The following is a 12,311-nucleotide window of genomic DNA, read 5'->3' on the forward strand; positions in this document are numbered from 1 at the left end:
AGAGAGAGTATGTATGTAAAACCGTGCATGTAAAACCGTGATTTATTGTGTGAAGGATTAGAGTTAACATTGTGTGTATAAGCTAAGTTCAGTGCTTACCTTAGGGCCAGGTAATCCTTTCCCTTCAGGTCCCAACTCTCCTGGTTGCCCTGGCAACCCTGGGAGGCCCTGTTTATCAACAAGAACAAGACTGGGTTCATGTGTTGCGTTTTCATTTTCAGTGCATACTAAATCTCTTATGAAGGCTATGAGGATCCTATGTAACTTAATAAACAAGGGATACTGGCAAACAGAGTGTGCAGTTTATAAATATATATTTATAATATTTCCCACACATCTGCAAGTAACTTCAGATATTCAAAGGCTTTTCTTATTTTGAATCCATTAATGTTGCCATTCGTATTTTGATAGCTTGGCTTGCCAGGCTTTTAGGGAGCGGTGCAAAGATACAGGGCTGGCGAACTAGACTAGGGTTTTTAAATAACTAGCAACATCAATAGTCCTACCTGAGGTCCTGTGTAGCCGTCTCCCTTCAACCCTGGTGGTCCAACAGGTCCAGGGTTCCCCCTCTCACCCTGAACAGGAGAGAAACACACACACAGAAAAATGTGTCATTGCAGTACTAGCTTGCTGCCAAAACCTTGGCAATAATGTAATAAAGCTAGGCTATGTTCTAGCTGTCCGTTGAGGTTACCTTCAGCCCAGCGATGCCCACTCCAGGGTCTCCTACAGGCCCAGACTGCCCCACTGGTCCAAGGTCGCCCTGTGGACAATAGGGTTTTAGTGCTGTGTATGACAGAGCATTAAATGCATGGGTGTGTTACTCAGTAGTCACTTTATCTGAGACCTGAAGACTTGAATTAGTTCCTAGAGCTACTGGCTAGGCTTTAGTTTACCAGGCTTATGGCGCGCAGGGGACCATGGTTTCCAACCCAGGTCAAGAGCTGATATTTTTAAGACACTATGGTGTGTGTGTGTGTGTGTGTGTGTGTGTGTGTGTGTGTGTGTGTGTGTGTGTGTGTGTGTGTGTGTGTGTGTGTGTGTGTGTGTGTGTGTGTGTGTGTGTGTGTGTGTGTGTGTGTGTGTGTGTGTATACACCTGTGTGTTTACCACTGACCTTTGACCCAGGTAGGCCCCTGCCAGGAGGACCTGGTAGACCCATCATTCCAAAACTGCCAGGCTCTCCCTGAACAGAAGAACAGAGACGTGAGATACATGACACCATGAACCTCATGGATGAATAACAAACAATAGCCAGGTAACTAGAGCAAACACACACAACCTGTTCCTCTGATATGTTGAACAAGCAGTCAAAAGCCACATCTCATATTATGAGCCAAATCTACTGTAAAAGAGCTTAATGGGAGTTTACTGATATTGTCATTATAAATATCTGGTTAAAAAATACCTCTCATAGCCTAAAAGAGATGTAAAATACAGTTATGGGTGGGAGAGCTTACTGGTGTCATTATAAAGCATATTGTTAATCTGTCTTCTTTATCTTTAATCAAACAATATCACACAACAGCCCCAATAAAGTAGTAAGCAATACGTATTTTTTTTAATCTTTATTTAACTAGGAAAGTCTGTTAATAACAAATTCTTATTTTCAATGATGGTCTAGGAACAGTGGGTTAATTGCCTTGTTCAGGGGCAGAACGACAGATTTTTACCTTGTCAGCTCAGGGATTCGATCTTGCAACCTTTCGGTTACTGGCCCAACACTCTAACCACTAGGATACCTGCTGCCTGTGTGCTTTGAAATCTGAGAATTATGCCATGAAGGCAAACACTGATAGTAAAACAAACTGCACTGTATTGAAGTGACTTGATGCGAATTGATGACACTAAAATGCAACCTGGTCTGAGAGTATTTCATATTATTTTGTACGTAAATCCGAGACATCCCAGATACACTGAACAAAAATATAAATGCAACATGCAACAATTTCAACGATTTTACTGACTTAGAGTTCATATAAGGAAATCAGTCAATTTAAATAAATAAATTAGGCCCTAATCTATGGATTTCACATGAATGGGCAGGGGTGCACCCAATGTGGAGCGAGGCCCAGACAATCATAATCAGTTTTTCCCCACAAAAGGGCTTTATTACAGACAGAAATACTCCTCAGTTTCATCAGCTGTCTGGGTGGCTGGTCTCTGACGATCCCACATGTGAAGAAGTCGGATGTGGAGGTCCTGGGCTGGCGTGGTTACAAACATGTTCTGCGTTTGTTAGGCCAGTTGGACGTACTGCCAAATTCTCTAGAACGACGTTGGAAGTGGCTTATAGTAGAGAAATTAACATTAAATTCTCTGGCAATAACACTGGTGGACATTCCTGCAGTCAGCATGCTAATTGCACGCTCACTAAAAACTTGAGACATCTGTGGCATTGTGTTGTGTGAAAACTGAACATTTTAGTGTCATTTTATTGTCCTCAGAACAAGGTGCAACTGTGTAATGATCATGCCTTTTAATCAGCTTATTGATATGCAACACCTGTCAGGTGGATGGATTATCTTGGCAAAGGAGAACTGATCACTACAGCGATGTAATTTTATAATTTATTTTTATTTCACCTTTATTTAACCAGGTAGGCCAGTTGAGAACCCGTTCTCATTTACTACTGCGACCTGGCCAAGATAAAGCAAAGCAGTGCGACAAAAACAACAACACAGAGTTACACATAAACAAACATACAGTCAATAACACAATAGAAAAGAAAAATAGAAAATCTATGTACAGTGTGTGCAAATGAGGAAGAGTAGGGAGGTAGGCAATAAATAAGCCCTAGAGGCGAAAATAATTACAATTTAGCATTAATACTGGAGTGATACATGTGCAGATGCTGATGTGCAAGTAGAGATACTGGGGTGCAAAAGAGCAAGAGGGTAAGTAATAATATGGGGATGAGGTAGTCGGGTGTGCTATTTACAGATTGGCTGTGTACATGTGCAGTGATCAGTAAGCTGCTCAGACAGCTGATGCTTAAAGTTAGAGACGGACATATAAGACTCCAGCTTCAGAGATTTTTGAAATTCGTTCAAGTCATTGGTAGCAGAGAACTGGAAGAAAAGGCGGCCAAAGAAAGTATTGGCTTTGGGGATGACCAGTGCAATGTACCTACTGGAGCGCGTGCTACAGGTGGGTGTTACTATGGTGACCAGTGAACTGAGATAATGCGGGGCTTTACCTAGTAAACAAAGTAAACAACTTACAAAATTTGAGAGAAAGAAGCTTTTTGTGCATATGGAACATTTCTGAGAACTTTAATTTCAGCTCATGAAACATGGGACCAACACTTTATTTATATTTTTGTTCGGTATAGTACGATATGTTACGTTTCGTATGGTATGTATTAATTTGTGGTTGTCCATCATCCATTTAGTATGATATGTTCCGACAAACAATTCCTATGATATGTTACAAATTCCAATTTGTTGTGGTTAACGTTAGCTGGGTGGCTAGGTGGCTAACGATAACGTTAGCTAGCTGGCTAGCATTAGCTAGGCGAGGAGTTAGGGGTTAAGGTTAGGAGTTAGGCTAAAGGGTTAAGGTTAGGGTTAGTTAAAAGGGTTAAAGCTAGGGTTAGGGGAAGGGTTACGTAAGTAACTGCAAAGTAGCTAAAATGTAGTAAGCAGTTGAAAAGTTGCTAATAAGCTAAAACGCTAAATGAGATTCGAACACGCAACCTTTGGGTTGATAGATGTTCTCGTTATACACTGACCAATCCACTACGACCAACCATCCTCCTTTCATTTTTGCTTTAAGTGACCTTCTGTCTTCTGAACCATACCAAACATAACATATCATACTAATTTGAGTGTCCCCGGATTTACATTTACTATGTTACGTCTAGTCTATGACACCAGGCTGTAAAATGTAGTGATGGAATACAATGGTTGCTGGCTTCTTGTCAATGTTTCTGGGACCCGTTGAGGAAACAGAGCACATATTTGGAATTTGGGCAAGCGTTTGCATAGAGGGCCTGATTGAGTGTTGAGATATGTACAACTCAGACTTCCTTGATGTCAATGGGAGACTTGCTTAAAAATGTGTGAAGATCTCAAGTCAGAATACCACCCAGACTGAACATGAAGTTGAAGAATTCCAAGCAGCATTCCATTCATGTAACTTGAACCATGACATTCCCTAACATATCTAACTACAGCAGGGATGATGGGGATGGTGTCCACAAAAAAACACATTTTGCCATGGGACCTAGAGAAAATGTTGCTATTTTAAAGCAAGTTTGCGGCAATTCTACACATTTTGCCATGGGGAGGAAAGATAAATGTGCAGTTTTACAGCTAATTTCCTGCAATTCTACAACTTTTTGCAATAGGGTGGAGACAAATGTTTGCAGTTTTTAGTATGATAACTGATGATGAATGGGGGTAATTTGACCATGCATTCTACAAGTTTAGATATCTGGCCACTAGACTAACTTACCAATCTAAAAAATGTAAGCTGACATGGGCTAATTGACTGATTGCTGATGCGCAACCAAATTTCGAAATTACACCTTGTTCGATGAGAGTGCAGGGGACCACTTTTTAAGGGTATGCACAAACTAAGAAGTGTGGCTTTAACATACCTTGGCTCCTGCAGGTCCCACGGGCCCTGGCGATCCTGGTAGTCCCCTCACCCCCCGGTCACCTCGATCACCCTGTAGACAAACACACAAGTGAAATAATTCAAAAAATAAATGTAGACACAAAGACAGGGAAAGTATGTACCAACCTATGTTGTGCATACCATAGAGCTATGGTCTAAATTAGTGCACTATATAGGGAATAGGGTGCTATTTGGGATGCTGACACTGTAAGGATTCTCTGGAATGCACCAATACTGTGTTCGCGCTTCCGTTTCCAATGCCGGTGCCTTCATATCTTATTGTATTTTGATGTATAATATTGCTTGGAATTGCTTTTCAAAGGTGAAGCACCGGTCAGGGAGTCTAGTTGTATTCTTTGTGAAAATGTTTAGTAAATGTTTATTCATCCAGCCTGGTCTATACGGCATGTTTAATATGGCGGTAATGATGCCGATTTCTCTGTTGTCACACCCTCCCTTTGACCCGGTAAACTTACTCAATTCAATTGTGTAAGGCCCAGCGCAATATTTGTCCATCCTGTACTTTGAAGGTTGACCATTCAGGATGTCCTCTCCTGTATTGCTTAAGGTGGAGTTTAATAATCGGTCACACTCCTATACTGGACGCAGGTAATCCTGTGTTTAATGTAGGTGTATGCAGGTAAGCCAGCACTACAGTACCAAAGGTTTCTATAGGACTGTGGGTGGTTGTCTGGGTAAACATTCTAGATCCAAAACTTTAAAAAAAAAGAACTCTACCTTTTCTCCAGGAATTCCTTTCCCAGGCTCACCCTCTGTCCCTCGCAGTCCTGGCAAACCAATCTCACCCTGGTTCAAGACACCAAGGAGAATACAAAAATGCAGACAATGAACCAGTTAGCAAATGAACTATTTCAAATGTCTGTGCTCTGTGCGTTTGCGTGTGCATTTTAAAGCAGTTGGACGAATAAAAATTACTTAAACTTTAGAGCAAATCATTCCTGACTTTACACTCTAGTAAATATACAATGGGGCCCAATGAACTTTGACCTCTAAATGAACTTTGACCTCCTTTGACCCCTTGCTTACCTTAGGTCCGACCGCTCCATCTTCCCCGGGTATACCAGGTATCCCAGAAGATCCGTCAGGTCCTGGTTCACCCTGGAGACGACCAAAGACCAGACACTCACCTCCACATTCAACACCTGCTCATCTCAGCTGTACATACAGTGAATGTTTATAATATCTGGTGTTATATGTTTCATTGGGGACCTTTGCCATCAACTCACCTTTGACCCTGGCTCCCCGACTCCTCTCTCTCCCTGTGGTCCGTGCTCTCCTGGGAAGCCCTGGTCACCCTGTGGAGAAGACAACTGGATCAGTCCCTGATTAGAGGTGAAGAATGAAAACCAGCAGTACTACGGACCTCATGGTCTGGATTTGAGAAAGGGGGCAATGTACCATGTCACCCACCACTATATTTAGTTCCACCCACCTTTGGGCCGACTATTCCCAGCCCTGGTGGCCCTCGAGGGCCGGGAGATCCAGATGGACCACTGTCTCCCTGCAAGGAGAGAGAGGGACAGAGATTAGTCAGTTTAGTTATAATTGAGTGATAAAACAAACCAGAATGTCAGTTGGATACAAATTGAAATAGTGGAACACAGTGGAAACAATGGAATAATTTAATAGGCCTGCCTTTTCTCCTTGGATCCCTGCACCTGGAAAACCCACCAATCCTGGCAAACCTGGAGCTCCTGTGTTTCCCTGGAGGTCAGAGGTTAAAGGGATCAGGGGATAAGCGGTAGTCCCTTAGTGCAGGGGTTCCCAAATTTAGTTTTTTTTGCTTCTGGGCCCCTTTTATGATTGCAACTTCATCAAGGACCCTGTCATAATACCAGAACACAGTGCTTCTGAAGTGCATGGCCGGACTTACCAAGTCTCGGCCCCTGGGAATTAACATTTAAAAGGCCCCCCTCTTGGCATCAGAGAGACAATTTTGATGGTTTAGGGTCAGGGTTAGGGCCAACATACCTTGTCACCTTTGAACCCTGAACCCGGGGTGCCGCGGGTGCCCTTAGGACCCTCGTAACCCCTGTCACCCTGAAACACATAATACACCCTGCGCCATTAGCTAGGTACACACTTTACTGTATAAATAAGGAAGATATGTAATTCCTACATGTCATATCTCACGTACAGCACACTATAGCCTACACATACAGAACATATCCAAGCTAGACTATTCAGTGGTATGAACAGCTTGTGACGGTGTCTCACCTTAGGCCCTTGTAGACCCTCTCCTGGGAACCCTTGTGTTCCCTGAACCCCTGGAGGACCAATTGGACCCTAGTAGACATAATAAAGAGGATAAAAATTACTTATATCCATCAGCAAAGAGCAAAGCTCAATTATTAACAATATGTCTCCACCTAGTGGATATCCTGACACACTGCAGGGTAATTCTACAATTGTATTTTTATTTTTATTTAAACTTTATTTAACTAGGCAAGTCAGTTAAGAACAAATTCTTATTTACAATGATGGCCTACCAAAAGGACAAAACACACATCATAACAAGAGAGACAACACAACACTACATAAAGAGAGAGCTAAGACAACAACATAGCAACACAGCATGGTAGCAACACAACATAACAACAACATGGTGGCAACACAACATGGTAGAAGCACAAAACATGGTACAAACATTACTGGGCACAGACAACAGCACAAAGGGTAAGAAGGTAGAGACAACAATACATCACACAAAGCAGCCATAACTGTCAGTAAGTGTGTCCATGATTGAGTCTTTGAATGAAGAGATTGAGATAAAACTGTCCAGTTTGAGTGTTTGTTGCAGCTCGTTCCAGTCGCTAGCTGCAGCGAACTGAAAAGAAGAGTGACCCAGGGAAGTGTGTGCTTTGGGGAACTTTAACAGAATGTGAATAGCAGAATGGATGTTGTATGTGGAGGATGAGGGCTGCAGTAGGTATCTCAGATAGGGGGGAGTGAGGCCTAAGAGGGTTTTATAAATAAGCATCAACCAGTGGGTCTTGCGACGGGTATACAGAGATGACCAGTTTACAGAGGAGTATAGAGTGCAGTGATGTGTCCTATAAGGAGCATTGGTGGCAAATCTGATGGCCATATGGTAAGGAACATCTAGCCGCTCGAGAGCACCCTTACCTGCCGATCTTTAAATTATGTCTCCGTAATCTAGCATGGGTAGGATGGTCATCTGAATCAGGGTTAGTTTGGCAGCTGGGGTGAAAGAGGAGCGATTACGATAGAGGAAACCAAGTCTAGATTTAACTTTAGCCTGCAGCTTTGATATGTGCTGAGAGAAGGACAGTGTACCATCTAGCCATACTCCCAAATACTTTTATGAGGTGACTACCTCAAGCTCTAAACCCTCAGAGGTAGTAATAACACCTGCGGGAGGAGGGGCATTCTTCTTACCAAACCACATGACCTTTGTTTTGGAGGTGTTCAGAACAAGGTTAAGGGTAGAGAAAGCTTGTTGGACACCAAGAAAGCTTTGTTGTAGAGGGATATGTCAAGCAAGCATTGACGTAAGAAAGATATCTTGTCATGCCTGCTCCCGCTCTTCCTCCCCCTGGCGCTCGAGGGCACTCAAGCCACCATCAGTACGAACACCTGCCTTCCCCCCGTCGCGCGCATCAGCGATCATTGGACTCATGTGGACTCAATTACTTGTGTGATTACCTTCTCTATATCTGTTTGTTCCAAAGCTCTGTTCCCTGCTTCGAAATTGATTGTTATATGTCCGTGTTACCCATGTTCTGACTCTGTTCCTGTCGTGTTCTATGTCTGTTCGCCAGTCTCCCACACCCCTTCCGGTTCGCGGGGAGTTTACCCCAAGCCGGTTTGCCCAGCCGGCTCGCCCAGGTGGGACACCGGGTGGCGCCCCTAGAGGAGGGGTTGTGTCACACCTGCTCCCGATCTTTCCCCCTGGCGCTCGTGGGCACCAGGCTGCCCTGCATTCCGCACACCTGCCTTCTCTCGTCACGCGCTTCAGCGATATTGGACTCACCTGGACTCACTCAATCGCCTGTTTATTACCTCCCCTATATTTGTCAGTTCCCCAGCTCTGTTCCCCGCTGCTGCATTGTTTGTCATATGTCCGTATACCCATGTTCTGACGCTGTTCCTGTCTTGTTCTATGTCTGTTCCCGAATAAATGTCTGACTACCCGTACCTGCTTCTCCTGTCTGGCGTCGGCCCTTACATACAGTTGAAGTACGAAGTTTACATACACTTAGGTTGGAGTCATTAAAACTTGTTTTTCAACCACTCCACAAATTTCTTGTTAACAAACTATAGTTTTGGCAAGTCGGTTAGGACATCTACTTTGTGCATGACACTAGTAATTTTTCCAACAATTGTTTACAGACAGATTATTTCCCTTATAATTCACTGTATCACAATTCCAGTGGGTCAGAAATGTACATACACTAAGTTGACTGTGCCTTTAAACAGCTTGGAAAATTCCAGAAAATGATGTCATGCTTTAGAAGCTTCTGATAGGCTAATTGACATCATTTGAGTCAATTGGAGGTGTACCTGTGGATGTATTTCAAGGCCTACCTTCAAACTCAGTGCCTCTTTGCTTGACATCATGGGAAAATCAAAAGAAATCAACCAAGACCTCAGATTAAAAATTGTAGACCTCCACAAGTCTGGTTCATCCTTGGGTGCAATTTCCAAACGCCTGAAGGTACCACGTTCATCTGTACAAACAATAGTATGCAAGTATAAACACCATGGGACCACGCAGCCGTCATACTGATCAGGAAGGAGACGCGTTCTGTCTCCTAGAGATGAATGTACTTTGGTGTGAGAAATGCAAATCAATCCCAGAACAACAACAAAGGACCCTGTGAAGATGCTGGAGGAAACAGATACCAAAGTATCTATATCCACAGTAAAACAAGTCCTATATCGACATAACCTGAAAGGCCGCTCAGCAAGGAAGAAGCCACTGCTCCAAAACCACCATAAAAAAGCCAGACTACGGTTTGCAACTGCACATGGGGACAAAGATCGTACTTTTTGGAGAAATGTCCTCTGGTCTGATGAAACAAAAATATAACTGTTTGGCCATAATGACCATCGTTATGTTTGGAGGAAAAAGGGGGAGGCTTGCAAGCCGAAGAACACCATCCCAAACGTGAAGCACGGGGGTGGCAGCAGAATGTTGTGGGGGTGCTTTGCTGCAGGAGGGACTGGTACACTTCACAAAATAGATGGCATCATTAGCAAGGAAAAGTATGTGGATATATTGAAGCAACATATCAAGACATAAGTCAGGAAGTTTAAAGCTTGGTCGCAAAAGGGTCTTGCAAATGAACAATGAGCCCAAGCATACTTCCGAAGTTGTGGCAAAATGGCTTAAGGACAACAAAGTCAAGGTGTGGCCATCACAAAGCCCTGACCTCAATCCCATAGAAAATTTGTGGGCAGAACTGAAAAAGCGTGTGTGAGCAAGGAGGCCTACAAACCTGACTCAGTTACACCAGCTCAGTCAGGAGGAATGGACCAAAATTCACCCAACTTATTGTGGGAAGCTTGTGGAAGGCTACCCGAAACGTTTGACCCAAGTTAAACAATTTAAAGGCAATGCTACCAAATACTAATTGAGTGTATATAAACTTCTGACCCACTGGGAATGTGATGAAAGAAATAAAAACTAAAATACATCATTCCCTCTTCTATTATTCTGACATTTCACATTCTTAAAATAAAGTGCTGATCCTAACTGACCTAAGACAGGGAATTGTTATTAGGATTAAATGTCAGGAATTGTGAAAAACTGAGTTTAAATGTATTTGGCTAAGGTGTATGCAAACTTCCGATATCAACTGTATCTAGCCATAACACGTAACGAATATTGTAAACTTACCGGCAGTCCTGGATCACCCATACCCATGGGACCGGTGGGTCCAGGCCTTCCCTGGTTTCCCTTATTGCCCTGGGATACCGGAGAAATTAGGATTAGAGTCTGAAAGATCATTAGAAGGATTACTAGAGAGATCACTAGAGAGATTGCATGACAGAAAACAGGCAGAAGTAACACCTCCAAAAATAAAGAATATCTAAACTAACTTTAGGTCCAGGAAAGCCGATGCCAGTATCCCCTGGAGGTCCTGTCACTCCACCAGGTCCACGGTCACCCTGGGAAAGAGAGGGGCATCATTCACCTTACCCCAACTTTCTCAATACATTTTAGCTGTATTTTTATCAGGAACATTTCTGGAGGTATTGGAAGTTTAACGTCATCCTTACTTTGGGTCCTACAAGTCCTTCAGGGCCCTGGTCCCCAGGGCCTCCACTAAGACCCTGCAACAGAGACAAGAAAACACCTCGGTCAATGCCTGAATTTAAATAATCTGCAGTAGACTAAATTCACAGGGCTTTGAGTTTTTCCTGGATAGAACCCATCCCCCCCAAGCTTATTTTGTAATTGGAAATGCGTGTGAGCAGCGATGTGTGAGTTAAACCAAAGTAAGCTTTAGTTACACATTCTCTGGTCACTGTTATGGTATGGCAAACAGATCATGTATAGTTTGGAGGGTCAGGGTGTGCTCAATCAAATGATGTTTCCACTAGCCTCATCCTCCTTAATTCTACAATTATTTGCATAGGTACTCCCTAGTCCCCATGGGAACATGATCTAGGACCAGGACTACATTTTTTTATCTAAAAACCACCAGGGTATTCAGGTGATGGACTGCTATTGTCATGCTAACGCTGGAGGGGCATGAAAAGCGTTTAAGGAGGAATTAAAGGGGGTGGATAACGTGCCGAAACACTAATCCTGCAGGACAATAGTCTGGTGGGAGATAATAAACCGCAGGCTTGGATTGACTGCTTTAGATAGGCTCCATTATGACGGGATAAGGACTAAGCCAGGACTCACATTCCATAAGTGCAGACTGGGAGAAGAGCTTCATACTCAGTGTGCATCTCCATGAGATACTGATGGTTCCGGTGGAGGGTCGGATGTAGGGGTGTAGACACAGGAATCGTTCAGTTTGACCACTCACTCATTCACACACAGGTATGAATGGGCAGTGTTGTATGAGGAGTGGGATTCTTCCAAATGTATAAAGCCACGGGGATTTCTCCTCAGTACGTAAATTCAAGACATTCATTATGAACACGTGCGAGTACATATACTGGATTCTAAAGATACTCAGGGCCTTATTCAATTAAACCTAGTTGTTTTACTGTTTCCAGCAGAGGAGGCTGGTGCGGAGAGCTATAGGAGGACGGGATCATGGTAATGGCTGCAATGGAATATTGCAATGGAGTCAAACACATCACACATACGGAAAACACGTTTGACTCCATTCCATGGATTCCATTCCATGCATTACAATTAGCCGTCTTCCTGTAGCTCATCCCACCAGCCTCCTCTAGTTTCCAGGGTAAGTCAAATATAATATTTTCCCTGTACAGTGCTAAAGTGGGTTAGAAAGAATCCATATGAAGTTGAGTTCTTTTTGTTTCACAAGCAGTACAGACATAATGACTTTGACTTATCCCTGGGACTTGGCTATCTATTTTGATCTATTTTGTAGGGCCCCAAGTCTGTATCAACAACTAAACAAACATTGTCTGAGGCCTCTGGGAAAAAACATTGATCTGCATGTCTCCAAAATGGCCATGCCACCACCATATTGACCATATTGTTCGCTGTAACA

General features: G+C 43.2%; 1 protein-coding gene across 1 annotated transcript in view; it reads right to left on the reverse strand.

Annotated features, from left to right (window-relative positions):
• The window catches only part of col28a1a (collagen, type XXVIII, alpha 1a), a 30,888-nt gene that overhangs the window by 9,067 nt on the left and 9,510 nt on the right, over positions 1-12,311 (reverse strand). The window contains exons 13-27 of the mRNA XM_014177914.2: positions 10,891-10,944; positions 10,711-10,779; positions 10,508-10,576; positions 6,862-6,930; positions 6,616-6,684; positions 6,280-6,348; positions 6,077-6,145; positions 5,871-5,939; positions 5,671-5,742; positions 5,362-5,430; positions 4,604-4,675; positions 1,118-1,186; positions 695-763; positions 507-575; positions 100-168 (exon numbers count right to left, since the gene is read on the reverse strand). Coding sequence (XP_014033389.2) covers positions 100-168; positions 507-575; positions 695-763; positions 1,118-1,186; positions 4,604-4,675; positions 5,362-5,430; positions 5,671-5,742; positions 5,871-5,939; positions 6,077-6,145; positions 6,280-6,348; positions 6,616-6,684; positions 6,862-6,930; positions 10,508-10,576; positions 10,711-10,779; positions 10,891-10,944 — 1,026 coding nt within the window. The remainder of the gene's footprint in view (positions 1-99; positions 169-506; positions 576-694; positions 764-1,117; positions 1,187-4,603; positions 4,676-5,361; positions 5,431-5,670; positions 5,743-5,870; positions 5,940-6,076; positions 6,146-6,279; positions 6,349-6,615; positions 6,685-6,861; positions 6,931-10,507; positions 10,577-10,710; positions 10,780-10,890; positions 10,945-12,311) is intronic.

The sequence above is a fragment of the Salmo salar genome, chromosome ssa27 (genome assembly GCF_905237065.1).
Source record: "Salmo salar chromosome ssa27, Ssal_v3.1, whole genome shotgun sequence".
In the NCBI taxonomy this organism is placed as follows: domain Eukaryota; kingdom Metazoa; phylum Chordata; class Actinopteri; order Salmoniformes; family Salmonidae; genus Salmo; species Salmo salar.